The sequence below is a fragment of the Kogia breviceps genome, chromosome 7 (genome assembly GCF_026419965.1).
Source record: "Kogia breviceps isolate mKogBre1 chromosome 7, mKogBre1 haplotype 1, whole genome shotgun sequence".
NCBI classification, from domain to species: Eukaryota; Metazoa; Chordata; class Mammalia; order Artiodactyla; family Physeteridae; genus Kogia; species Kogia breviceps.
The window spans coordinates 13,856,796-13,883,244 of record NC_081316.1 but is presented as its reverse complement, the minus strand read 5'-3'; the positions used below and the strand labels follow the sequence as shown (position 1 = coordinate 13,883,244).

The window sequence follows — 26,449 nt, the reverse complement described above, 5'->3', positions numbered from 1 at the left end:
AGAGAAAACCATAATTCAAAAAGACACATGCACCCCAATGTTCATTGCAGCACTATTTACAATAGCCAGGTCATGGAAGCAACGTAAATGCCCATCGACAGATGAATGGAGAAAGATGTGGTACATATATACAATGGAATATTACTCAGCCATAAAAAGGAATGAAATTGGGTCATTTGTAGAGATATGGATGGATCTAGAAACTGTCATACAGAGTGAAGTAAGTCAGAAAGAGAAAAACAAATATCATACATTAACGTATATACGTGGAACCTAGAAAAATGGTAGAGATGGACTGGTTTGCAGGGCAGAAGTTGAGACACAGATGTAGAGAACAAACGTATGGACACCAAGGGGGGAAAGTGGCGGGGGGAGTGGTGGTGGTTGGATGAATTGAGAGATTGGGATTGACTTATACACACTAATATGTATAAAATAGATAACTATAAGAACCTACTGTGTAAATAAATAAATTAAATAAAATTTTTTAAATAAAATAAATAAATAAATGGTGCCAAAAATCTCCTCCTTAGTTCCTGGATCTGAGCCAATTTTCACATCCAAAACTCAGTTACTGAAGAGATAACCAAGTCCCTAGGGGAAGGATCATGAAACTATAATGATTCTCCCAGTTCCTCCCAAAAGGGAACTCATCATCTATTGAGATGACTATACATTTGGAAAAGGAGAATGTGCAAATATTTTCAGCCTTTTAGACACAGGATCTGAGCTGACACTGATGCTTAGAGACCCAAAGCATCATCATGATTCCCATCAGAAGAGGTAATTTCTTCAGCCCCCAAGTGTTTAGTGGAACTCATATACTCATAAGTTGGTATAACCTCTACTTTGGGTCCTTAGCCTAAGAGAGAAGAGCTATCACAGTGGGAAAGGCAATGTAGAAATCTCTGAAACTCCCCCACTCTTCAGCCATGATAGTAAATAAAAAGAAATTACCATATCCTAGGGAGTAAGGGGAGAGGGACAGAGATTTGTGCCACCATAAAAGGCAGAAAGGATGTGTGGATGGTGCCTATCTTATCCACTCCTAGAAATAAAGCTCCCACCTATACACCAGATGATATGGTAAGTTGCCAACTTTGAGTGCAACCCAGAGTAGGAAAGGGCTCTGCAGCAGGTCCGAGCTACAATGCACGAAGCCCTGCCACTTAGGCCATAACGTCCAAGAGACCTAAGAGGGTGGAAAAACATGCAGTGTGGAGCCCATGGCAAGCCCCAATGGGCAAAGCAGGGGCTTGAAATTCTAGAGCAAGGCTAGGCTGTCCACAGCAGAGAAATACATGTCTTTTGAGAAAAAAGCTCTTAGCCTGTTATTGGAATACTTCATAATGAAACACTAAGTAACCATGAAATACTCCCATTGTGAGTTGGTTGTCAGACTTGCTCCCATTATGAGTTATGAGTTATGTCAGAACTGCTGCCATTATAAGTTGGACCCGTTAAGTCAAACAGTCAGACGAGACCAGCAGCAGGTATTCTGGAGGAACCATGGAAATGGTAGCTCCAGAATCAAGACTAAGCAGAACCAGAGGACACAAGCAAACTGCATGAGCCCAGACCTCTTGCTATCCACCATACATCTAAAAGCATCCCCACCCCTTGTGCAAAAGAACCCATAGCCATAAGGAATGTCTTGTAAAACCTGCTAAGGGAGGAAGTAAAAGCCCAAGCATGATTTACAGATGGGTTAACTTATGAGTGCCAACTGAAAATGGATGACAGTCACACTCAGAAGTGGTCTTGAAAGACAGTGGAGACAGAAAATCTGCCAGCTATACACCTGATGATCCACCTTGTGTAGAGGAGAAATAGCCCAAGGTGAGAATATATACACATTCTAGGTCAATGGCCAATGGCCTGGCCATCTGATTAGAGGACTGGAAGGAAAAGGACTAGAAGATCAAAGGCAATGAGGTCTGGGGCAGAGAATGGTGATGGACGTATGGGAGAGTGCACAAAGCAGAAGATTTTTGCATCACACATTAATGTCCACCAAAAAGAATCCACCATGAAAGAAGCACTAAAGCACCAAACAGACAAAATGACTCGGCCTTCATCAGAAAGCATAAGATGAACCCAGGATTCTAGTTTCAGGCATCCTCTTAGCCAATACAATGATTTATAAAGAAAACATGTGAACTTCTATTTATATTTCATCCTTTGAAAAATTTTCTACTTTTTCAAATAATTGATAATGTACATAAAATATAATTTACCCTAAAAAATCTTCATATATTAGAGTGTTCTAGTTTTTTTGTTTTGGGGGGTTTTTTTTGGCTGTGCTGCGAAGCTTGTGGGATCCTAGTTGCCGGAGCAGGGATTGAACCCAGGCCCTCAGCAGCGAAAGCGCAGAGTCCCAACCACCGGCCTGCCAGGGAATTAATTCCCCCTAGTTTTTTTCTTAACTGATAGGGAGCAATCAAAAAAGTTTGGTGACCGCCGCTATATTCTGCCATTACATAAAGTAATTACTGGTTGTTGAATTAACAGATATGCTTGTTAGCCTAGTTCTGGACTACTTCATATGGTTTATAGTACCTCTTACAAGTCCATAACCAAATCCTTTACTAATGAATTCAGTTGAAATAGTTTATCATGCTTATTCTTTCCAACGGAAACATGATTTCATCTAAGTTATAGCTAACAAATCTCTTGTTTAACAACTAAATATCCCCAAAGGGGTACACTATTCCTAGAAGTACTGCAATGCCAGGTTGATGCAGGGAGCCGACAAAACAAGCTCTTATTCTATCTCCTTGTTCCAAAACTCAATGTAATACGTTGTCCTCAGGTAAAGGACATAGATATTAAACTTCATCTTAGCCAAAAGGCCTAGAATTGATATTATCTGTATTAACTCCCCATCATCTCTTTCTGTCCCAAACTTTCCTCACTCAGGTCCACAAACACAGCTTGTAAGCATGTCCTTACAATCATCAACATCCTCATCTTCCCCAGAGACCAGGACATTCTGTTATCAAATAACTTAAGTTACTGTCTAATCTCCCAGTTCCTGGCAAAGAACTGGTTATTTGCATACCTCCTCATCCATTAAGTGAGGCAGTGCCTCTTGCTGCCAGGTGGGGGAAGGGTTGCTCTCTGGGCAAAATTACCAGACCTCTCTAAGCACCTCATTTGATAAGAAGGGTTATCAATGTATTGGGGCTAGAAAAAGATCATTCAAAAATTTATAGGGTGGGCTTCCCTGGTGGCGCAGTGGTTGAGAGTCCGCCTGCCGATGCAGGGGATGCGGGTTCGTGCCCCGGTCCGGGAAGATCCCACGTGCCGTGGAGCGGCTCGGCCCGTGAGCCATGGCCGCTGAGCCTGCGCGTCCGGAGCCTGTGCTCCACAACCGGAGAGACCGCAACAGTGAGAGGCCCGCGTACCGCAAAAAAAAAAAAAAAAAAAAAAAAAAATTACAGGGATAAATTAGTATATATTGAGTCCTACTTTGTGTCCTCTACTCTGCTAGGCAATAGGGATACAATGATGATTTACACAGACATGATCTCTGAACTCAGGGAGTTTATGGTGGGCAGTCAGAGCGGATCCGTCTTGGGGACGGAGTGGCAGTAAAGAAAGGGGTAAAGGGGTCTCAGTGGCGACAGTGATGATCTGGACGATAACCTAAAGACTATGGAGGGGCACTGAAGAGTTATGAACTGAGACATGAGGCTGGACCAAATTTTTTATTTAGAAGTTTCACTCCAGCTTCAAGATGGAGAATGGACTAAAGAAAGGAAACCAGGGTCAGGGAGTCAGACTCAGTCTGTTGTAAAAATCTTGGGGTCAAAGGCCTCAATTAGGGTAGTGGCAGTGGGGGAGCTTGGACAGTTGAGTGAAATAGGAGAAGCAGGTTGAATTCACTTTGGAAAAGTTAAGAAGTCTGTGGACCATCCAAGTGACAATGTTCATCCAGAAGGCAACTGGATGCACAGCTCTGAAGCTCAGGAAAAAGATCCACCGTGGGCTGGAGCTACAGGTACAACGGTGGTCATTAAAATCATGGGAGTGGATAAGGTGGCCCAGGCGGAGTAAGTAAAAGGCTGGGCCTAGTACATAACTGGAGGAACAGTAATGTTTGAGGAATGGGCCAGAAGATGTACCTCAAAGGATCAGGAAGAAGTTAGCAGAAACACAAGAGGAACGCTAGGAGAGGGCAGTGTCCCAAGCACTGTAGAGACAGTGTTTTAAGAAATAGGAAATGGGTCAATAGGGTAAGGTGCTGCTGAGAGATCAAGTAGGATGACTGAAAACTGTCTTGAGAAAGAAGTGGGCAGCACTGTGTGAACAAGTGCTTCTTAAACTTTCGCTTGCATACAGATCACCTGGGGATCTCGTGTAAACGCAAATGCTAATTCATTTGGTCTGTGAAAAGACCTGAGATTAGCATTTCTAACAGGCTCCCAGGTAATGCAGGTATAGACAGCTCTTTAAAGGTAAAAGGCATTTGCTGGAAAGAGGAAGCAAGATAGGATGCTAGCCGGAGGGAGGCATGGTGTTAGAACCACACTAGCACACTGTCTAAAGCTCCAATTCGGGAGTCAGACTTCCTGAGTTTAAATTCTGACTCTCAATAAATATGTTTTGAATGAATAAATAAATGGATCAACAAAAGACAGTGTACCACAGGGGTTGTTAAAGTATAATTTTTAAAAGTGAAAACATGACTCATAAAAATATAAACACATGTCAAAGATTTTATTCAACCTATTAATTAATAAGAGAATGAATAAGATTTAAAACTGGTTCGATAGAGAATTCTAGAAAAAGAGTATCATCAGTCAAGAGTCCAGGCAAGAATTATATGAATTTGCATTCTAATACATAGATATAAAATCACCTAATGTCTTACAAGGCAAACTTATCAAACTGTAAAATACCCAAAGCAATAGTAAAAAGGACATCAAACAAAGGTACACACCCCCTGGAAAACCAGATAATCCCCAAGCTAGGTGGGCCTGCTTCACATCAAAAGGACACCTAGTAATAACTTTTGCCTATTTCCAAGTTTTGGATAATTTTTCTTAACAGGGTCAAAAGTAGAGACTGGATTTGAATAACAGCTCTGCCACACTAGCTATGTATCCTTGGATAAGTAACTTATATAAAACTCAGTTTTATCTGTAAAAAGGGGATGGTAACCATAAAAACTGCTATTTTTTGAATTGAGGTAACACATATAAAGCACTTAGTACAGTGCCTGGAAGGTGTCATGGAAAGCACTTAATAGATGTTAACACCCTCCACCAATTGTTTCACCTTGTTTATCTCATTTCCCATTATTTGACACCCCAGCCTTTTTGTACCATTCTAGCAAATATATATTTACACACACATGCATACATTTCACTTAATCTGACAAATACATTCTTCACTTGTGCAACATCCTCTTTTTACCTTATTATTCAAAGGAAAAAATGTCCAGCATTCTTATTTCATGGGTAATGAAGCCTTGCATTATTTCCACCAAACTTCACCTTGACGTATATAAAACCTCCCCAGTTTTGTTTTAAAAATCCTAACCACAACCTATAAATCAGTAAGCACAGTCCAGTGCTGCAGTCCTACCTGGAGCATTCTACCTCATTCGGCTCTCTCCTCCATATCTTTCAGAGTTCTGCACAAATGTCCCTTCTTAGAGAGGCCCTCTCTGAGTGAAATGACAATTCCTCCCCATCTGCCCCAGCACTCCCTCTCTCCTTCCCTACTTAATTTTCACCATAGCTTTGTTTTTTTGTTTTGTTTTGTTTTTTTTGTTTTTGGCTGCACCTCACGGCAATGCAGGATCTTATTTCCCCAACCAGGGATCCAACCTGTGCCCCGTGCAGTGGAAGTGCTGAGTTTTAACCACTGGACCACCAAGGAAGTCCAATTTTCACCACAGCATTTAACTGCACTTGACATATTATTTGTCTGTGTTTTCCACCAGAATATAAGCTCCAAGGGAGCAAAAGGGGACTGTCTGCTTTGTTCCCTGTTGTATCTCCTGTGCCTTGTAGATGCTCAAGAGACAAATAATATTGGTAGACTAAACATTAAGCGAAAGTTGTGCCCGTGATCTCCAACTGCCAAGAACATTGGCTTTTTTTTGGTGCGTAAGCCCCTCAACCCACTTACAGCTTCCAAAAAGAATATCCGTTTTTTGACATTCCCCCCTTTCTAGTGGATTCTATATCACTACAAAAGATGCTGAAAATTCACACTCTTGGTGCACAGGCATATTTTGATTGGCTCATAGAAAATGCTTAAAATTTTTAAGTTAGATGCCAACATTTTATTATTATTTTGGGGGGGTTTTTTGGCTGTACCTCACGGCATGTGGCATCTTAGTTCCCCTACTAGGGATCGAACCCACATCCCCTGCATTGGAAGTGCAGAGTCGAGTCTTAACCACTGGACCGCCAAGGAAGTCCCGATGCCAACTTTTTCAATGGGCAAATTAATAAACAATTCTGGATTTCTGGATTCTCTTGATCAGATTTTTCAGAGAACAATATTCTAGGAAGGCAACAATCTGCTGGAGCTAAGACAGAGCTATCTAGATCGCCAGAGTCCCCACACGGTTCCTACGGCTTACTGCTTTACTTATATTCCTGCAGGTATGAGTTGAAGACTTCTGATGTAAATCCTCTATTTCCCTTTCATTACACTTGTTAGTACAGAATCCACTTACCTGCTGCTTAAGCTACTGTGACAATCTAATTAATGTCCTTGTCTCATCTTATCCCTCAATTTCTAATCACCTCCCTACTCAAAAACTTTCACTGTTTATTTCTATCTATAGTTCAAATTATTTAGCTTTGCATTCCAGGCCCTTCTCATCCGGTCTGCCCCAGGAAATCTTTTCCAATTTTATATTCTGATTCCCCTTCAGCCCATCTTTCATGAACTATATTCGTACACTTCCTTTTCCAGCTCCAATCCTGTGGCTCAAATTGTTTCTTTAACTTGAATTCCCTCCCTGGTTCTGTTTATCTAACCTTCAAGGCCCAGGCACTCCATAAACCATTCCCCAATTCCCATGCCCACACACAACATCCCTAGACCTATCTGCCTACTCTGGACCTTCTGAATTTTCCATAACTTATCTGTTCCATTTTCTTTACATTTTGTTACAACTTTCCAATCATGTACTTGCACAAGCACTTAATAGTTATTGAATAAATGAATTTATTCCATCTATTATAACTCTGTTCATACTGGAATTGTTTCAGTACTTGTCACTTGTTGTGTTACGCTGGGACATGCATGGGGACAACACTGCCCCCAAAGGAGTGAAAATGGATTCCTGCAGAGCAGGGAGAGGACAAAAAACCTTAGATATTAAAAAAAAGAAAAAAAAAAAAGAAAGGTTTCTGGCCTTCCAAAGGTCCGTGGAACATAAACAGACATACAGTATAGCAGTGTTATTACAACTTCATGGTTGGGATTAGAGGGGAAAATGTCTTTTTAAGGCTCCTGGAGAGGGGAAGACAACAATGAAAAAAGATTGAGAAACAGTATCCAGGGATCATGCCATTTGTTTCCTGTGTATTTGCTTGCCCCCCAAATTCCCAAAGAGCATGAGGACAGCAATAAAGCAGTGATCAAAACTGCAGGCTATCGGGCTTCCCTGGTGGCACAGTGGTTAAGAACCCGCCTGCCAACACAGGGGACATGGGTTCGAGCCCTGGCCCGGGAAGATCCCACATGCCACGGAGCAACTAAGCCCGTGCACCACAACTACTGAGCCTGCGCTCTAGAGCCTGCAAGCCACAACTACTGGGCCCATGTGCCTAGAGCCTGTGCTCTGCAACAAGAGAAGCCACCGCAATGAGAAGCCCGCTCGCGGCAATCAGAGGAAAGCCCACGCGCAGCAACAAAGACCCAACGCAGCCAAAAATAAAAAGTGCAGGCTCTAGAATCAGACTGCCTGGATTTGTACGTGGGCTCTGATATTTCTTAGCTGCATAACACCAAGTTAATTAACCTCTCTGGACCTCAGGTTCCTCATCCCTAACATTACCTAGTATCTCCTTCTAGGGTTGTAGTATTAGGTGAGGTCATACAGGAGGGCACACAGTAAGAGCTTAATAAATGACTATAAAATGTACATGTATAAAAATTTTTAAAAACGCACATGTACCCTAGGTGTTCACCACAAACGATTAATAAATTGATGCTGGTTGGCCTCAATAACAAGTGTATACAGGTGACTGGAACTAACTTGCCAATCAGGCGGGAGTTGTAGGCTGCTCTGCAAGAGGTCTTTACACCTAGATTCCCTCATCTATGAAATGCATGTACTGTACCAACCTCTCTTTTGGGATTTGGGTAACTGAAGTATAATCAATTCACGTAATGTGCTTAAAACGGCACTTCAAATGTCATTTAATATTAGCCCTACTGCAAGCCAAGCTCCTAGTAAAATCGGACTGGACAGCAAGACAGAGGTGGCCAGTTACAGAAAACATCCTAAGACTGTAACAAAATTTCAAAAGCACCTACGGCCTGATTCACTCTCCCGAAACGGCTCCATGCAAGGGCCCTCCACTCGAGCTCGGCCCGGGGCCCAGTAATACCTGAGTCGCCCCCTATGCTGGGATCCTGAGGACCAGACCCAGAATGCTCGCTGGGCGGCTGGCGTGGAACCGAGACGACGCCGGCCGAGGGTTAATGAGGTTCGCGGTCCATGGTGTCGGACCCTGCACGCGGGTTTAGGGTGTGTGTGCGCAAGAGGGGGGGGGGTCTCAGGGAGGGGAGAAGGGGCAGGTGGCTGTGACCGAGGCAGGACGTCAGTCCAGGATCCGCGGGGAACCGGGAACTCGTCGCCTCAGTCCCACAGGTAGCCGCAGTAGACACCCCGCCACGGCACGTTAGGCGCGCTTGCACATTCCCTAAGGCGCATGCGCACCTTTTTCGCGCCGCCGCGTCAAGGAACGAACAGCCTCCCCCTCCCACCGGACCCGGGCTTCCTCTGGAAATTTTTACCCAAGAGCCACCAAGATCGCACGCCCTCTCTTTCTGCGCTTGCGCCTATCATAGTCCCGCCCCTAAATCCCGTGGACCTCTGCGAGATGCTATTTAAGTGTCTCGCGGTAGGCTTTCGGTCTCAGTCTTCCACAGATTTCGGTAAGTGTGTGTTTTTGGTTGCATTTTTTTAAAAAAGGAAAAAATTGACCGCGAGAACGTGCCCGCGCTTTGGCCTCTCTTAGTTGCATCTATTGGGTTCGTGGGGTAGGGAAAAGAAAAACATGGCCATGGCATTGAGGCCTTGAAGCAACAAGGGCTTTGTGAAGGACAACATGGCGATGGGGGGCGGTGCCGACGGGCCTCTCTGTGATGAGAATCTTTTCACAGACCTGTACTGAGCTCCGTGAGGATAAGAAACTCTGAGGAGTCAGGCCTTGCACGGCCGACGCAGTCTTAGCTCCGGAAAGCAAAGCGTTTACGAGATAGCTTAGTGCTGACCTGATGTTCTGTTGTCTTCAGGGTTCGGGTGCGCGTCGAACACTAAAGGGTAGCACAGAGTTCTCCTTACAGTAAGTGCTCGTGGCGTGCCTTTACCGCCTTTATTTTTTTGGTTTCATTGTTGGGTATACGGAAGTCCACTGGGATGTGCTACGGGGATGATCTCAAAAGTTGAACTCTCTCTTGCTGATAAATTACTGGAGAAAACATAAAAATTCTGAGTAGCAGTGTCTGTGGCAAATGTTTGGGCTCTTTAGCCCTGAGGTGTTAAGGGACTGACGTGGGACAGTTAGGCTACGAGACATAAAAGTGAAGGGTGTTCTTTGTTTGTTTGGTTGGTTTTTTTCAGATGTGGTTTAAATCAAAAGACCTTTCGGGTGGGAGGATGGGACAAGACCTGTCCCTGTGTGGATCAAGCATTATGGCGATGCTCCAGGTGGGTATACGGTGCTTTATGCAATTATGGGTAGGGGGGCACAGAATCTGGATGGGACTTGCTGCTTCAGATTGCGCTGGCCACTCCATGATGAACGTAAAATGACAAGCATATGCCTGAACTCAAAAGTGATGTCATCTTACTGCTGAGAAGTGGGCCCCAAATACTCAAGGGTCTTGAATGGCTATTCTTAGGTACATATAATGCCTCCCTTTTCTGTCTCCAGCATCTCATCACCAATCCTAAGGAATTCAGCTGCCTCCCAGAGTGAATGCAGGTAATTTTGCAAATGGGGGGTTAGGGTGTAGTCTGTCTGGTGTTCCCCACAACCAGGAGAGCAAATGGTCAGTGGAGCAGTGTTGCTTTTTTGCTCCTTCCAGCTTGTTCCTCTTGGAATGATTTTCCTGGGGAGGGAGATGGCAACCCAGCCAGCGGCACCCTTGGTTCTTGTGATGGTGTGCTCTTCCCTCACCCACATGTCACTGTCAGATGATTTGAATGATAGTGCTGATTCTCTGTGAGGTACGACATTTAATAGCATGTTAGAGTTCTGATGGCAGTTTCTGTTAACGAGGAAATTTTATTCCATCCTAGTATTTTGAAATAACCATTTGCTCCCCTTTTGCAGGTTGTCCTCGTGGTGATGTATATACATCTGTCTTACAGTAAGTTATTTTTCCCAGTGTTGTGGTAAATTAGGTTATATGTGAGCCTGGATAACCATCGGCGGGGGGGTTGTTGTAAAAGCCCTGATTGATGGTTTCTTTTGCTCTTTATAGTGATGTTTCTTGATCTTTTATCTTTCTTTTTTAAAAAATATTCTTTATTTGGCTGTGTTGGGTCTTAGTTGTGGCACACAGGCTCTAGAGCACTCGGGCTTAGTTGCCCTGCGGCATGTGGGATCTCAGTTCCCCTACCAGGGGTCAAACCGTTGTCCCCTGCATTGGAAGGCAGATTCTCAACAGTGGACCACCAGGGAAGTCCCTTATTTTATCTTTCTTGATCTTGTAGATGCCTCTTGATCTGCTCAGGGTCAGACTCCTGGAAGGAGTTGAGAGCGGTGAGTACTTGTAACCTTTCTGGTTGTAGCTTGTTTCCAGTGCCAGTGAGGAGAGCAAGCATTCATTCTGTCTTACCCCTGTTCTAGCCCCAGAGCCAGTAATGGTGAACCCACTGGGGCTAACTGGGAGAGGGGATGAAAGCGTGTTCCATAAGGAAGTGTCTGAGGTGCAGCAAATGCCTGCGGATATCATTTGCTTAGCTTTTCTTGGTTTATCCATTAACCCTAGCTAGAATAATTCTGGCTATTTTGCTAATTACATGATCTTCACATTCAGGAGCAGCTTGTTCCTGTTCCTGTATATATACTCCTGGAAAGCCTCCAGAGTTGAAAGGTTAGTTGATTAATGTCTGTATGGCATATATCACCAAGTAAGCAGTTTCTATGATGAGTCAAACTAGCTCACTATGACTTAAACAATGAAAAGACCTGAACACCTGAGAAACTGGAGAAGACAGCAGTGGGATATTGTCTGTAAGGAACTTGGATCACGCACAGCTTTGTTCTTCCCTAGGTACCATTGCCAGTTACCTGCTTGTTTGCTCAAAGGTGAGTGTTTTCCATATGCGTTGGTGCGTACAGTGTATTGAGTAGGAAAAAATGCCTTTTTAGGCATGTCTGTATGATGATTTAACATGGAATCTCGTTCGGCTGATGATTTGCTGTTGAGACTCGGAAATCTGATTTTCTAGGAACCATAGCTTAGGTAGGAACAACTTTTAATGCAGGAAGTAAGCTTACTGATTCAGTCTTGTTTTTGTTTTAGGTCCAGCTCCTTGTTTGGAGCCTGAGAATGAATTGAGGTAAATCTGTCATCTGTGGCTGCTATATAGAATTTGCCAGGGTTTTTTGTGGCACTTTGGATAGCTGTGCAGACATTACTTGTTTAATCCAAAGTTTGTCTTTGGCCATTTGTGAACCACCTGTGACAGACAGATTTTCACTCACCAGTGATGAGTTCAGTACCGCCCCAGTCTGATCACTGTGACTGAAAGGTATTTTCTGAGCTGTGAGTTTGCCTTGGAGTGAAAGGTGACAATAGTGGGAAGTTGGGTGGGCTTTATAGCCAATAGGAAGCTTTGTGGACTAGGTGGTGGTTTCTATTAAAATGTCTGTTGAGACCTACATAGATGTGCCTTTTGTCTGGGGTGGTTCCGAGACTTAGCTGCCAGTCATTCTTTTGCAGGGGAAAGGAGAAAGCCGTAGTTCTGTTCAACTCCAGTCTGAAGTTAAGAGGTGAGTAAATGTAAACACAAGGTGGGTCAAGTTAAAATTTCCCGGTGAAGAAATATTCACATGTCTTACCTCCTGTCCTAGTCCCAGAGCCTGTAAAGGTGAACCCACTGGGGCTGGCTGGGGGAGAAGAGGAAAGCTTGTTCCAGAAGGAACTGTCTGAGGGATCATAAGAATTTCTAAACAAGGCAAAGGAGGGAATAAATTACTGGTTGAAAATCGGTTGTGTTTTTTTTTTTTCCTTCAGGTCTGAAGAAAGAACAAAGCACACATAATGGTAAGTATCTATTCATGTACTTACGTTACATATTTAATAGAGTAAACATGATACATAGAAAAGTTATCTGGAAGCAGTCCTTTTAATGTTAGCTGGTTTAAAGAATAGCCCTTCTAAACCCATAATGGTATATACTTTTCCATATGGTAAGAAAACTCAACTTTTTTTTTTTCTCTACAGGTTCAACTCTCGAAGGTATCAAAAATGGAATTTTCTTATACAACCTACCTGTTCAAATTAGCATACAATCATTTTAGCCTTTCTAAATAAAACTTTTGTTTTTTTAAAGCTTCAATGATTCCTGTGTTTGAGTGGGTCTAGCTGGACAGAAGGAGATAATCCCAGAAAGATTGTTACTGGCTTTACCCTGTTTAAGCTTGGCAGTTTGCCTAATGCTAAATTGTCTAACCCAGGGAACCATTCAGGGAGCCTCCTTATTACACCTTTAGGAGTTTTCCCTTCTCTCTGTACTTAGCTGAGGAGTTCTGTATGAAAGTTTGCTGGGTTTGGGTGACCCTTTAACCTTTAGCTGCACCCTAAAACTTTACTAGATTTTTCTCAATAAAATACGTTTTGTGTCAGGAATATAGTAAAGTAAAAGGCAATTTAACTGGAAGAAAGTGCATTTTTGCTAATTAAATGGTAGCCATACAGTAATAAGAATGGTCAACACAGTAATTATAGCCACAAGAATGAAAGGGTTGGTCCAAGTGAGAGAAGGCACACCCAGGGACCCTGGGGAAGCACTTGTATTTAAAGGTGGGAGGAACAGCAGAGGACAAACCCAGAACGAGGCACTGCAAGCAGGAAGAGAGCCTGCAGTGCTGACCTGTAAACCTGAGGGGAGAGCACCGTGAGGTGTTTGGCAGATAATGAAGCCTTCCTCAAGCAATATTTTCACCATGTGGCAAATAAGGAATTCAAATTAAGGTCCAGTTACTTAAGAGATGAAAGAAATGAGACTGGGGCAATCTGGAGAAATGGGGGAGAGCTCCAAAATGAGGGCATCCCTCACAGTCCTTCCATACAGTGACAACTCAGTCTATATTTCTAGCCTGGACTTCTCCAACCTGCCCCTGACCTGATAACCCAGTGAGACATTCAGACTTGGATTCCATGTCTGCTCCTCTCCAGTCTCCCCACCTCAGTAAGTGTCAACAGTGCCAACATGCTGCTCCATCCCAAACCTAGCAGTGTACTTACTGGGGGAGCCAAGGCCCTGCTCTTGCCTTTGCTGACTGATGTTTGGTTATATTCTAGAGGAAGAGGAGGAGGCAGAATGAGAGCCAACAAATAAGATTATTTGAAATAGAGTGGTTCTCAATCGGGTGATTTTGCCCCCTGGGGAACATTAAAAATGTCTGGAGACACTTTTGGTTGTCAAAATTTTTTGTGGTGGGTGGTGGCTATACTGCTATATTGCTATACTGCTGTCTAGTGGGTAGAGGCCAAGGATGCTGCTAAACACCCTACAATGCATAGGACAGCTCCCCAACTTCCCAAACAAAATGTCAATAGTGCTGAGTTTTCAGGCACTATTTCAGTTTTCAGAGATAATAAGTGACAGAATGAGTCGGGCTTCCCTGGTGGTGCAGTGGTATAAGAATCCTGCCAATGCAGGGGACACAGGTTCGAGCCCTGGTCCGGGATGCCGTGGAGCAACTAAGCCCGTGAACCTAGAGACCGTGCTCTGCAACAAGAGAAGCCACCACAATGAGAAGCCCGCGCACCGCAACGAAAAGTAGCCCCTGCTCACTGCAACTAGAGAAAGCCCGTGCTGCCTGGTTAGGGAGCTATAATCCCATATGCCTCGCGGCCAAAAAACCAAAACATAAAACAAGCACTATTGTAACAAATTCAATAAAGACTTTTAAAAATGGTCCACATTGAAAAAATATTTAATTATTATTTATTTTTGTTTGCGTTGGGTCTTAATTGCTGCATGTAGGCTTTCTCTAGTTGCAGCGAGCCGGGGTTACTCTTCGTTGTGGTGTGCGGGCTTCTCATTGTGGTGGCTTCTCTTGTTGCGGAGCACGGGCTCTAGGCACGCGGGCTTCAGTAGTTGTGGCATGCAGGCTCAGTAGTTGTGTCTCGGGCTCTAGAGCTCAGTCTCAGTAGTTGCTCACGGGCTTAGTTGCTCCGCGGCATGTGGGATCTTCCCAGACCAGGGCTCGAAACTGTGCCCCTGCATTGGCAGGCAGATTCTTAACTACTGCGCCACCAGGGAAGTCCACGTCAAAAAACAATCTTAAAAAAAAAAATTACATCACCTAACCTGCTGTGCCTCAGTTTCTCCATCTGTAAAAGAGGGAAGATGATAGTACTGCTTATTCTATTAATGTTGTTAATACATATAAAGCACCTGGAATCGTGCATGAAACCATAGACTTATCAGGCTGGGAATCAGTCATCACCAGGTGATGGATGGGAGGGAAAGCCAGGGCACTGGATAAGATCATTTCAGCAGAGAGTGTAAATAGGAGTAGAAAATTTGAATTCCTAGGAGCCAGGGAGCTAATACAAATCAGCAAAGAGGGTAGGGTTGGTGGTCAAGAGGACAGTTGGTCCCTCTTTTTCTGGCCGGACTCCAACCCAGAGTTGCCACAAGGGGATGTAGGCCCAGAGAAGCCAGTCTTAAGTCCTGGAACCGAGGCTATCTCTCTGAGAGCCCTTGGACGGGCCTGCCCACAGGGCCTTTCAGGACCTCCAGATCCCGTTCCTCTACTTGATGTGGCCTCTCTTTAGGTGTTTGGATACCTTCAGACAGGTCCTCCTATCTTTTTTGGGCTGTGGTTGTTAACTTGTAGATTAGTGAACAGGCTTTAGGGGCCTCTAAGAATCTCCTTGGAAATTGTATGCAAAATTGTATAAGGCAACTATGCATTTATTTGGGAAAAGCTTCAACAGATTCTCAGAAGGGTTGGGTGATGCAATAAAAATTAAACACCTCTTCAGACTGACTAAGCATTTCTTCAACCTGCTTCATATTATGTTGGTTTTTAAGTTTATAACATCTTCCTCTCAAGAACACCAAAAAAAAGTCTAAAATTGTTGAATTAATTTATAAATATGAGGGACTTCCCTGGCAGTCCAGTGGTTAAGACTCCGAGCTTCCACTGTAGGTGTGGCAAAAAAAAAAAAAAAAAAAAGAGTTAAAAGGGGGTTGTAAATTGGGGAGAGTTGTTGTTATAAACGTTTGAACACTACATGACAATTTATGCCATTTTCATTAAAATAAAACATTAACTTACAAAATTTAAATGTACCCACATGGAAAGAATATTCCCTTGGCCTTGCTTTGCTTGTTATCAAAGCCAGTGACTCTCTGTGACTTCTTCCACTTCTCTCCATCTCTGCCACCACAGCCACCCCATCCCCACCCCCTAAGCCACTTTCATCTCTTGCCTGGAGGATCACAGGAGCCTTCTGTCACTTTTCCCCAGTAAACCTTAAACATCATGAAGGCAAGGTCCATGTAAGATTTTGCTCATCATTGTAGGGTATCTGCTCAAAAACATAAACAAATGGACAAATGGCCTCCCAGTGAATAAATAGATCTCCAAGTTCCTGTGGAGTCCTCACTATCAGCCTCCTGTACCCACGCAGCAAGAGGCGGGGGTCACAGTAGATGAGAGTGACAGAGCTCTCCCCACTCGCCTTTGCTTCAGAGGAGGACCTGACAGATGAGACCTGACAGGGAAAAGCCCTCCAAGAGATCTGTGTGCTCAGGATGCTTGGCTGCAGCCTGCCTGAAGCCTGCTCCACCAGGGGGCTGTGGCCTGCCCCAGGTTGGGTCTTGCAGAATTTAGAGAAGGTTGTGATTGAAAGAAATTGAATTTTGCTTTTGCTCTGTATTAGTTTTTCATTTGTTTTGTTTTGTTTTTATTGCTGCTGTAACAAGTTACCACAAACTTGGTGGCTTAAAACAAAAAAATATATTATCTTACAGTTTTGGAGGTCAAAAGTCCTAAATGGGTCTCAATGGGCTAAAATCAAGGTGTGTTAACAGGGCTGCATTTCGTTCTGGAGGCTCCAAGGGAGAATGTTTTCCTGCCTTTTCTAGCTTCTAGAGGCCACCCCATTCCTTGACTGATGACTCCCTTCCATCTTCAAAGCCAGTGATGGCTCATCAAACCATCACCATCACTCTGACACTGAGTCTCCTGTCTCCCTCTGTGATCTTTGTGATTACGTACATGGAGCCCACCAGATAATCCAGAATGATCTCCCCTTCTCAAAACTCTTAATTTAATCATATCTGCAAAGTACACTTTGCCAGCCATGTAAGGTAACATAATGAGAGGTTCTACGAATTAGGACATGCGCGTGTAGAATCATTATTCTGCCTACTACATCCCCTTAACTTGGCCTCTCCCTGGAGATTCTGGATTTATTTTGGGAGCTTGTAGAAACTGCTTCTGTTTATTCACAGGGACACATTGTAAGAAACCATATTCTCTAAAATCATAGATTATCAGACTTTGTAGTTGAAATCATATCAGTGAGAATAGAACATCCCACTCTTGCCTGAAGGATCTCAGCCAGGCGGGTCACTTTGACACAGAAACAGCTGTAGAGCTCAGTTAAGGAGGTTTCGAACAGAACGTTCCGCGTTCAGATTAACACAGTTTCCAAGAAAACAGGACTTCAAGGCCTGTTCTCAGCCAGAGTCTGATATTAATCCCTTTCATACAGCTGGGCTTTGCTGTGAGCCTCTAAAGTACCGCTTCTTTTCAATTTGACCTACATTGCCTCACCCCTACTCCCACCGCAGGTTCCCGGGTTTATGAATCAGGCGGCTCCGAAACATCTTTCTCAGGCCATCTTTTCTCCGCTGTGGGGCCGACGGTGGGTGATGGATGCTACAAAGGACAAGATGTAAGTGGGGTGGGGGTGGATGTTACAAGCCTGGGAGGCGGGAGGAGCAGAAGGGAGCCGGGAGCCCCAGGATGAGAGGGGAACACAGGCTATAAGCCAACTTCCACTGTCACCTCTGGGCCGAGAGCAGCGTGTCCTCAGTTCTCACAACCACCGCTTAAGTGCGGGTTATTAATTCCTCCATTTAAAAGAGGAGAAGACGGGAGCCTAAGCAACATGCCTCGAGTCATCAAATCAGAAACTGGCAAGCATAGATTCCAACTCAGTTCATTGAACTCCGAAGTCCGTGTTCGGGAACTGCGGCCTTTCCAAGTAAATGTCCAGGAGAAGGGCCCCGCCCTGCATCTTCTTCCACAGACTAACGAACACCACCGCCCTGCCGCCCCCAGGGAGCGCCTAAAAGCCTTAAGGCTGGAGACGAACGCCAAGTCTCTGAACAAAGGGACGACGCGGCCATTGAAATCACGTCTAGTTATGTGGACCAATCCCCAGAAAGTGAAAGAGCAGAGGGGCGGGTTTATGTAAAACACAGAGTTTGAGCAGGAAGGCGAAGCAGTAAAAACCTTATTTAAGGTCTATTTCCAAAAATTTAGTTACTATTATGAAGGAAAAATAATGAAGAATTGGTTTTAAGCAAGATTACACATTAAGAAAAATCTAATGGTTAGGCCATAAAAGTCACCACAACCGTAAAAGCTATAGCAAGAGTAAGGGTGGCCGGCAGCGAAATTTACCAGTATCGCTTCTCGGCCTTTTGGCTAAGATCAAGTGTAGTATCTGTTCTTATCAGTTTAATATCTGATACGTCCTCTATCCGAGGACAATATATTAAATGGATTTTTGGAATTAGGAGATGGAATAGGAGCTTGCTCCGTCCACTCCACGCATCGACCTGGTATTGCAGTACTTCCAGGAACGGTGCACCCCCCTTCGGGGGAACACTCTTGTTGTCAAAAGAAAGAATAAAAGGGTTCAGATACTAAGTTGTTATAGAACTGTAAGATGTTTGACTTCGAAATGCTATGAATTTCTGGAATGCTCTCGTTTGCCTGGTGGTTATAACATCCGTTCTAAAGTCGTAATTCTGTTTGGTAATGGATACGGCTACGCTATTTCAAAGCTACGGTCTTGCGACTGTTTTCGTGTTTCTTGTGTTTCTGTTCATTAACTGCTGTCAAAAACAAGAGCTCAGCGAAACCGTTTGAAACGCTGAACTATCCAAAGAATAACAAAAAACCAGTAGGATACTACGAGTTCTAGTAATACCGGGGTTGCTTTTTTGGGTGTGTGGAAAACGGTAGGTGTCCAGGATATTTGTTTCCCATGTCATGAAATAAACTTTAGTATCACATAAAAAACCTTGTAGTCCCAACAACCCACAAAAAACCGCGCTTCTTGATTAAATGGTGTTTTCAGCGCTTTTGGAGTTCCAATAGTAGAAATTCACGTACTTATACTACAGTTGACGCGCGTTTGAGTTTTAATCCGCGCACATCTACTCGAGGGCCGCAACGACTTTGTTTTAATGCCACAACTGTTGACTAGAGCTCGTGCTCAATAGTAAGGAAAACTATCGCGATGAAGAAGTCGCACACCACCATCACAAGGCGTAATTCTCGCTCGCCGTCCGCGTGCAGGAATGGAGACGCAACACAATCCAAAATAAAAAAAGTAACTTCCTATAAAATCTTCAGAAAGAGTAGTAAGTACTCTGATAAATTAAGTACAGAGTGAAGAAACCAGAGCACCTCTGGACTGAGCTAGATTGAGAGTGCTGTCTTCTCGGAAATGCAAAGTGAAGAGAAATGGTGGGAGTGTTACCCTCCGAATTCCTACCAGCAGTTCTGCACCGGAGCTGGAGATCAAGCTTGCTTCTCTCTTGAGGATTGAAATCTGCCCGGCGAGGGTGGGGTGCTTTATTTTCTGACGTACTTTATAATTTTTTTAATTTTTATTTTTTTTGCAGTAGGCGGGCCTCTCACTGTTGTGGCCTCTCCGGACAGGCTCCGGACGCGCAAGCTCAGCGGCCATGGCTCACGGGCCTAGCTGCTCCGCGGTATGTGGGATCTTCCCGGACTGGGGCACGAACCCGCGTCTACGGCATCGGCAGGCAGACTCTCAACCATTGCGCCACCAGGGAAGCCCTGACGTACTTTAAAACAGCAAGATTTCTGAGAGGCTTTGATTTCAGAAAACAACAGTTCTCAGTAAGTCACTCAAGAAAGGGGGCCGTTATGATATTTTTAAAATTGCATCTTATCCTTAGGAGAAATACTGTTAATTCTGCAGATTTTTACTGTGAGTTGGTGATTTTTAAGATCACCAAACCTCAACGTGAGGAAGAATAATGCCCCACCTTACTTTTCCAAAAAGATACACGTAAGATTGTCTCTCATTTCCCCCAACTTTCTTCGCTGTTGTGCTTTCGTTCTTTTTTTTATTTTAATTTTTATTTTTTTTACGCTGCTTTGGGTCTTCATTGCTGCACGCAGGCTTTCACCCGTTGCTGCGAGCGGCAACTACTCTTCGTTGTGGTGCGCGGCCTTCGCATGGCGCAGGTTTCTCTTGCTGCTGAGCACAGGCTCTAGTCGGCGGACTTCAGTAGTGGTGCACGCAGGCTCTAGAGCGCAAGCTCAGTAGTTGCGGCACAACGGGCTTAATTGCTCCATAGCCTGTGGGAATTTTCCCGGAGTAGGGTTCAAACCTGTGTCCCTGCATTGGCAGGTAGATGCTTGATTACTGCGCCACCAGGGAAGGCTCCGTTTTGTCTTTTCATACTCCAAGTTGAAGCCCTGCGCTTCACTAGCGTTTCAATCATTTCTGAAATGATCTCTTACCTTGTCTGGTGCAGGAAATATTACATGATGCTTTGGGGTAGGGAAACGGACTACGGCTGCCTGGACCCGGCCTCGCGGTTCAGTTAGGATACGTTTCACTGGAAGTGTAAAATGGTCAAGTTACTCTTCAGATTTCCACAAGTTAAGTATCTCCAGGCTTCATTTTCGTAAAAGCGAAACCAACTGGCGCGGAAAGGGGATTTTTTTTTTTTAACTCTTGCGGTTCTTTAAACTCCCAGAAACAGCATTCCACTGGATCTGACTCCGCGCGCACTGGTGACGCAGTTGTTGCGCCGGAAGTTCGAGCCGTGGGCTCCGGGACTCAGCTATGGCTGCTGCGGCAGCACGCTGGAATCATGTGTGGGTCGGCACCGACACCGGCATCCTGAAAGGTGGGTGGCGGGGCCGGGTTTTGGGAACCAGGGGGGTCGCCGTTTGGGGACACTGGCGCGACTAACGTCGGTGTCCCACAGGCGTGAACCTTCAGCGCAAACACGCGGCGAACTTCACGCCGTCGGGACAGCCGCGGCGCGAGGAGGCGGTGAGCGCCCTGTGTTGGGGCGCGGGCGGCGAGACTCAGGTGGGCGGCCGTCGGCAGCCGGAGCGGGGGGCCTGGGGCACGCCCGCCTCCCTCTTCTCGCCATCTTGCCCTCCTCTGCCCGCAGATCCTGGTGGGTTGTGCGGATGGGACAGTGAAGCACTTCAGCACCGAGGAGGGCAGGTTCCAGGGTCAGAGACACTGCCCCGGAGGGGAGGGCATATTCCGAGGCCTCGCCCAGGTCGACGGGTAAGACCAACCCTTTGCTGAAACGCTCAGGTCGTAGGGAGAGCTTTGAGGTTCCCGTAGGACGGCTGAATAATGGTGATCAACCTTGAGGTGACACGGGCCTGGTCTGCGTGACAGGGACCTTTGTCCTGCCTAAGTTCGTTCATTCCTATAACAAACATTAACTGAACACTTACTGGGTTGTATATAGGCACTGGGCGAAATGCAAGGGCTTCAGGTCAACCAGACACAGTACCTGCCTTCACAGAGTTTGCATCTTCCAGGGTTTTTCTTTTGGCTCCATAACCTTTTGGATGGCCCTGAGTCAGTCATTTAATAGTTTCGAGTATGTATTTTAGTGGGGGCTAACAACCACCAACAAGGTGGTGAAGCTCCCAAAGTGAAAGATAGGAAAGTGCTAGGTTGCAGGCCTAGCTTTCTTCCGAAGATGAAGAGAGAGGCTGTGGGCAGGCTGTGTAGGTTTGGTGATGTTAATTCTGGCAGGTGAGGTGTAGAAGGCTTTGTGGGGGTGAGAAGTTTGAACTGGCCCTTGAAGCATGGGTAAAATTTTGAAATGTGGAGAAAGGAATAAGGGCATTCTAGAAAGAAGCTCCTGCCTGAGCAGAGGCCAAGGATTGGTGTTAGGCTACAGGGTACATCACAAGGAAGATAAATAGCATTTGAGGGTTGAAGCTGAGGCAAAGTTTTTCCTTTTTTTTCCCCCCTATTATTCGTGAGGAAGCATTTTAATATGAGATAGGCAAGGTAGGTTGGGACTAAAGGTAAAGGGCTTTAAGTGCCAGGCCGAGAGATTTGCACTTCTGTAGGTGGTGGGGAGTTACTGGTTTTTGAGCAGGAAATGCTGTGGTCAGAGCTATGAGCCTGCAGGATGTGGAGGATGGATTGGAGAGAGGGCAGTTGGAGACTGTTGCCACAGCCTAGGCAAGCCCAGAGCCTGAACTGAGTTGAGAAGGGTGGGCAAATATGAGAAAGAGTATAGGCTTGAACTGTAGAGATCCTGGGGAGAGACTTGCTTGGGCTTCATGGGACGCATACTTTGAGGGAGAGATAGGAACCCGGAACAGGGAACTTAAGAAGCTGGTGTTTGATTTTGGCCAAACACTAAATCCAGAACAGTCCCATTTCAATCCTTTCAGAGCTACTGATCCTGACCTCTGGTGACTGACTCAAGGTTCAGAAAGACCAGCAGGGCCAGGTGCCCCAGATGTAGCTGTGGAATAGCAAAGGCTCTCTGTTTTGGAGTATCAGACTTGATTTCCAGCTCTGGTTCTGACATTTATAGCTGAGTGGCAAATCTTTTAATTGCTCAGAGCTTCAGTTTTCTCACTTATGAGACTAGTAAACCCTTACCTTGTTGAGGAAATTAAATAACAGCCATCAAGCCCTGCCCAGACCCGAGTAACCTAGAGGCTTCCTTAGGAACAGGACTGGTATGGGACCTCCCTGGTGGCACAGTGGATAGGACTTGACTCTCCCAGTGCAGGAGGCTGGGGTTCAATCCCTGGTCGGGGAGCTAGATCCCACGTGCATGCCTCAACTGGGAGTTCACATGCCACAACTAAGGAGCCTGTGAACTGCAATTAAGGAGCTCACCTGCTGCAACTAAGACCCGGGGCAACCAAATAAATAAATAAATATTGTTTTAAAAAAAAACAGGGCTGGTAGGAGGGAGTCTAGTTCATATGAATTTGGGGGTTGGTAGACTGGGGCCAGAGAACAGCCCCGCTCCTTTTTTTTTTTTTTTATGGTCCAATTTTTTCTTTAAATTTTATTTATTTATTTATTTATTTTTGCCTGTGTTGGGTCTTTGTTTCTGTGCGTGGGCTTTCTCTAGTTGCAGCGAGCGGGGGCCACTCTTCATCGCGGTGTGCGGGCCTCTCTTGTTGTGGAGCACAAGCTCCAGACGCGCAGGCTCAGTAGTTGTGGCTCACAGGCCCAGTTGCTCCGCAGCATGTGGGATCTTCCAGACCAGGGCTCGAACCCGTGTCCCCTGCATTGGCAGGCAGATAGATTCTCAACCACTGCGCCACCAGGGAAGCCCCCGCTCCTGTTTTTAACCCTAACTCTATCCTCCCTTTGCCGGCAGCACCCTCATCACATGTGTGGATTCTGGGATTCTTCGAGTCTGGCATGACAATGACAAGGAGGCATCCTCTGACCCTGTGAGGCTCCCCTGTCCTGATCCAGATGGTTGGGGAAGGTGGGGCCCAGGGCAGGAGCCAGATGAAGGCTTTGCGGGAGGAGGAGTAAGGATCTGGAACCGACTCTTATCTCCCCTCTCATCTTCCGTTCTTTTCAGCTCTTGGAACTGAGGGTGGGCCCTGGGGTGTGTAGGATGCGCCAAGACCCAGCGCGCCCCCACGTGGTTGCCACAGGTGGGAAGGAGAACGCTCTGAAGGTGTGGGACCTGCAGGGCTCTGAGGAGCCTGTGTTCAGGTCCAAGAACGTGAGTGATGGGGAGGTTATGGGGGGCAGGGAGGGGCTGGTTCCGAGGTCCAGGGAGTCTGAGGCCACTGACTATGTCAGAGACCAGCTGGGCTTTAGGGGATAATGATAGAAGGCAGGAGGAAGGGGCACACTGAGCCCTCCACAACCCTGTCCCCCATCTACCCACCCTACCAGGTACGGAATGATTGGCTCAACCTGCGCGTTCCCATCTGGGACCAGGACATACAGTTCCTCCCTGAGTCACAGAAGCTCGTCACCTGTACAGGGTACCACCAGGTGAGGCGCCACCCCACCCTATCTCTTTCTGGGCTTCAGCAGCCTCCTGGAGAAACAGCCTAGCCATGCAGGCTCGGTCCCCACCATTTGGCACAGCCGCTCTGCTTGCCATCCTTCTTCCATCCCTGAGCTCCCAGAAGAGGGCCGACTTCCCCCGTCTGTTCCAGCCCAATGGCTGAGCCGGTGACCTTCTCTTACTACATTCTAGGAAGGAGTTCCCTGAACTGTGATTCTTCCTTTTCCTCCCACCTGTATGAGAAAAGAAGGGAGTGTCCCCTTCATAGTAGAATCACATGATTCAGGTGTCATGAGAAGACGTGGACTGGGTATCAAGAGAACTGAGTTCTGGTCCTGATGCAGCCTCTGATTTGCTTTCGGACCCAAGCCTGACCCTCTACTAACTGGCCTCAACTCCTCAGCTTTACGGGAAAGGTCCACACGGGGATCTTTTCAGTGGGTCTCTCTCTCTCTCTCTTTTTTTTTTGACTGCCCTGTGCTGCATGCGGGATCTTAATTCCCCAACCAGGGATCAAACCCGTGTCCCCTACAGTGGAAGCACGGAGTCCTAACCACTGGACTGCCAGGGAATTCCCAGCTGGTCTTTTTTTTTTTTTTTCCCCGTGCGCGGCCCTCTCGCTATTGTGGCCTCTCCCGTTGCGGAGCACAGGCTCCGGACGCGCAGGCTCAGCGGCCATGGCTCACGGGCCTAGCCGCTCCGCTGCATGTGGGATCTTCCCGGACCGGAGCACGAACCCATGTCCCCTGCATCGGCAGGCGGGCGCTCAACCACTGCGCCACGAGGGAAGCCCCCCAGCTGGTCTTATTTGAAGTTCTAAGACCCACGCAGGCCTGGGTGGCTGTATTTGCCCTGTTTCCTTTGCTCCTGCACATTGAAGTCTGCTATTGGTGACACACCTCTGCTCAGAACACATATGAGGGCTTCCTATCTCCTCCCTGTTCAGACTTAACGTTTCTCTGATTGAAATCCAGCAACTCTGACAGTTGGACTGACTTGCTTTTCCATCCCAAGAGGGGAGTACGGGGCGGGGGGGGATGGAATGCTCATGCATGCAGACCATGGGAATGCTGCCGCCTCCAGGCTGGGGGACCTCTCTCCTCAGCCCTGTATGTTCATGCTCCTTAGCAGCTGTCTCTCCTCTACCCCCCAACACACAGAGAAGAGGGGTGCATTTCAAATGAGAGTTTCTCTGAACAAGTGGGTTGTAAACAAAGCAGTGTATGAGGAGGGGATGAAGATGTGGAGGAGCCAGAGGGGGTAGGTGGAGTGAGGGTACTGTCGGTGATGCCTCAGTCTTCCTCCAGGTCCGTGTCTATGATCCAGCCTCCCCCCAGCGCAGGCCGGTCCTCGAGGCCACCTATGGAGAGTACCCACTGACAGCCATGACCCTCACTCCTGGGGGCAAGTGAGTGTTTAGAGGGCAAAGTGGGGCTTGGGAAGGACTCCAGGGGGGGCCCTGCTGACCCCATGTGCCTCTGATCTCCTCAGTTCGGTGATTGTGGGCAACACTCATGGGCAGCTGGCAGAAATTGACCTTCGGCAGGGTGAGTGGGCTAGGGAGCCGTGTGGGAGGGAAGGGGTGGGGAGGAAGGGCAGGATTCCCTCTGACGAGGTGCAGTGGAGCTGTTGAGCCCTCTTTCAGGTGCCAGATTGCCCCGGTTCAAATCCTGGTTCTGCCAAAAGCTGTGTGACCTTAGACAAATTACTTTGTCAATTCCCTGTGCCTTAGTTCCTTCACCTGAAAAATGGAGATATTAATGGTAATTGCCATCTCAGCGTTATGTTAAGCGAGGATTAAATGTTGAAACATAAAGTGATATGAACAGGAAACACTCAGTAAATGGTTGTTGGCTGGCCAGCTAGCACTGATTCTTACCGCCTTCTCTAGGGCGCCTACTGGTCTGTCTGAAGGGGCTGGCGGGCAGCGTCCGGGGGTTGCAGTGCCACCCTTCAAAGCCCCTTCTAGCCTCCTGTGGCTTGGACAGAGTCTTGAGGGTACACAGGATCCGGAATCCACGGGGCCTGGACCATAAGGTGAGAGCCTGCTGCCTCCTGTGCCCCGGATTCGATTCATGTTTCTTTTTCTGCAGGCTTGGCCCGTTAAGGTCCCTCATCTTTTGCAGGTTTACCTCAAATCTCAACTGAACTGCCTCCTGCTGTCAGGCAGGGATAACTGGGAGGTAAGCAGTTGGGTCTGGGAATGTGGGAGCTAAGGGCACAGGTGTGAGGACTTCCCTGGGAAGAGGAAAGGGAAGCAGCTGGAACTCAGACCTGGGACTGCCAATCCATCAGCCAAGTGTAGTCCTGAAAGAGTTACTGCCAAGGGTGAAATAGGCGCATGGATGGATATGGTTTCCAGGAGCAGGAAATAAAAGGGGTGGTGCCTGGAGGAATTATTCCCCTTCCCTGTGGGTCTGACTCCTAAGCTCTTCTCCCACTCATCAGGATGAACCCCAAGAGCCTCAAGAGCCCAACAAGGTGCCCTCAGAAGACACAGAGACAGATGAACTTTGGGCTTCCTTGGAGGCAGCTGCCAAGCGGAAACTCCCCGATTTGGAGCGGTCCCAAGGCTCCCTCCAAACCAGACAGAGAAAGAAGAAGAGGCCTGGGTCCACCAACTCCTGAAGAGCTTGTACTCACGTTGTAAATAAACAGCTTAATACGTACCACGACCCAGAGCCTTTTGTGTTGGCAGAAAGGAAAGAGTGGCGGCTGCTCCCTGAG

The 26,449-nt window shown here is 46.4% G+C and overlaps 2 protein-coding genes, 1 long non-coding RNA gene, 9 other non-coding genes and 1 pseudogene across 21 annotated transcripts in view; 11 read left to right on the top strand and 2 right to left on the bottom strand.

Moving 5' to 3' along the window:
• SLC3A2 (solute carrier family 3 member 2) overlaps positions 1–8,915 on the bottom strand; it is a 35,952-nt gene extending 27,037 nt beyond the window's left edge. For 2 of the 4 annotated variants that reach the window (XM_067037442.1, XM_067037443.1), the window contains exon 1: positions 8,586–8,898. The gene's annotated coding sequence lies outside the window, so the exon portion shown is untranslated. Of the gene's footprint in view, positions 1–8,585 lie in introns of all 4 variants that reach the window. The other 2 variants (XM_059069966.2, XM_067037444.1) reach the window with 2 other exon arrangements.
• LOC131760693 (U2 spliceosomal RNA) lies at positions 2,698–2,864 on the bottom strand (annotated as a pseudogene).
• A 143-nt stretch (positions 8,916–9,058) lies between the features above and the next one.
• Positions 9,059–12,768, top strand: LOC131760161 (uncharacterized). 4 transcript variants are annotated; one of them, XR_010841543.1, is made up of 12 exons: positions 9,059–9,135; positions 9,496–9,545; positions 9,824–9,910; positions 10,137–10,187; positions 10,539–10,575; positions 10,922–10,970; positions 11,248–11,304; positions 11,485–11,519; positions 11,737–11,773; positions 12,157–12,206; positions 12,451–12,480; positions 12,661–12,768. It is a non-coding gene; the product is annotated as an uncharacterized lncRNA (long non-coding RNA). The 4 variants fall into 4 exon arrangements; XR_010841542.1 differs by lacking the exon at positions 9,059–9,135 and adding an exon at positions 10,291–10,432 and having other exon boundaries at positions 9,298–9,545; XR_010841541.1 differs by lacking the exon at positions 9,059–9,135 and having other exon boundaries at positions 9,298–9,545.
• LOC131760730 (small nucleolar RNA SNORD26) lies at positions 9,625–9,700 on the top strand. Its single transcript, XR_009336827.1, has one exon. It is a non-coding gene; the product is annotated as a small nucleolar RNA SNORD26 (small nucleolar RNA).
• LOC131760729 (small nucleolar RNA SNORD27) lies at positions 9,993–10,064 on the top strand. Its single transcript, XR_009336826.1, has one exon. It is a non-coding gene; the product is annotated as a small nucleolar RNA SNORD27 (small nucleolar RNA).
• LOC131760728 (small nucleolar RNA SNORD28) lies at positions 10,395–10,469 on the top strand. The gene has a single exon (XR_009336825.1). It is a non-coding gene; the product is annotated as a small nucleolar RNA SNORD28 (small nucleolar RNA).
• Positions 11,011–11,141, top strand: LOC131760736 (small nucleolar RNA SNORD22). Its single transcript, XR_009336833.1, has one exon. It is a non-coding gene; the product is annotated as a small nucleolar RNA SNORD22 (small nucleolar RNA).
• LOC131760727 (small nucleolar RNA SNORD29) lies at positions 11,350–11,416 on the top strand. The gene has a single exon (XR_009336824.1). It is a non-coding gene; the product is annotated as a small nucleolar RNA SNORD29 (small nucleolar RNA).
• Positions 11,589–11,659, top strand: LOC131760731 (small nucleolar RNA SNORD30). The gene has a single exon (XR_009336828.1). It is a non-coding gene; the product is annotated as a small nucleolar RNA SNORD30 (small nucleolar RNA).
• Positions 11,914–11,982, top strand: LOC131760732 (small nucleolar RNA SNORD31). The gene has a single exon (XR_009336829.1). It is a non-coding gene; the product is annotated as a small nucleolar RNA SNORD31 (small nucleolar RNA).
• On the top strand, positions 12,246–12,371 carry LOC131760734 (small nucleolar RNA SNORD22). The gene has a single exon (XR_009336831.1). It is a non-coding gene; the product is annotated as a small nucleolar RNA SNORD22 (small nucleolar RNA).
• A 5,328-nt stretch (positions 12,769–18,096) lies between the features above and the next one.
• LOC131760681 (U2 spliceosomal RNA) lies at positions 18,097–18,287 on the top strand. Its single transcript, XR_009336786.1, has one exon. It is a non-coding gene; the product is annotated as a U2 spliceosomal RNA (small nuclear RNA).
• A 661-nt stretch (positions 18,288–18,948) lies between these two features.
• On the top strand, positions 18,949–26,391 carry WDR74 (WD repeat domain 74). Of its 4 annotated transcripts, XM_067037439.1 has the most exons (14): positions 18,949–19,264; positions 19,362–19,565; positions 19,648–19,737; positions 20,210–20,587; positions 20,669–20,775; positions 20,861–20,982; positions 23,069–23,144; positions 23,282–23,428; positions 23,605–23,706; positions 25,030–25,130; positions 25,214–25,269; positions 25,614–25,759; positions 25,849–25,905; positions 26,171–26,391. In XM_067037439.1, the coding sequence occupies exons 4-14, from the start codon at positions 20,524–20,526 to the stop codon at positions 26,348–26,350; spliced, it is 1,158 nt and encodes a 385-aa protein (XP_066893540.1). In that variant the 5' UTR covers positions 18,949–19,264; positions 19,362–19,565; positions 19,648–19,737; positions 20,210–20,523; the 3' UTR covers positions 26,351–26,391. The 4 variants fall into 4 exon arrangements, with proteins under 4 accessions (XP_066893540.1, XP_066893541.1, XP_058925956.1 ...); XM_067037440.1 differs by lacking the exon at positions 19,648–19,737 and having other exon boundaries at positions 18,978–19,264; XM_059069973.2 differs by lacking the exons at positions 18,949–19,264; positions 19,648–19,737 and having other exon boundaries at positions 19,342–19,565.
• The last annotated feature ends 58 nt before the right edge of the window (positions 26,392–26,449 follow it).

Excerpts from the sequence above, each read along its gene's own strand:
- WDR74 (XM_067037439.1), top strand. The coding sequence starts at position 20,524 with ATGGCTGCTGCGGCAGCACGCTGGAATCATGTGTGGGTCGGCACCGAC. Across the intron at positions 20,983-23,068 it reads GGCCTCGCCCAGGTCGACGG|CACCCTCATCACATGTGTGG; the intron begins GTAAGACCAACC and ends CTTTGCCGGCAG. Across the intron at positions 25,906-26,170 it reads CAGGCAGGGATAACTGGGAG|GATGAACCCCAAGAGCCTCA; the intron begins GTAAGCAGTTGG and ends CCCACTCATCAG.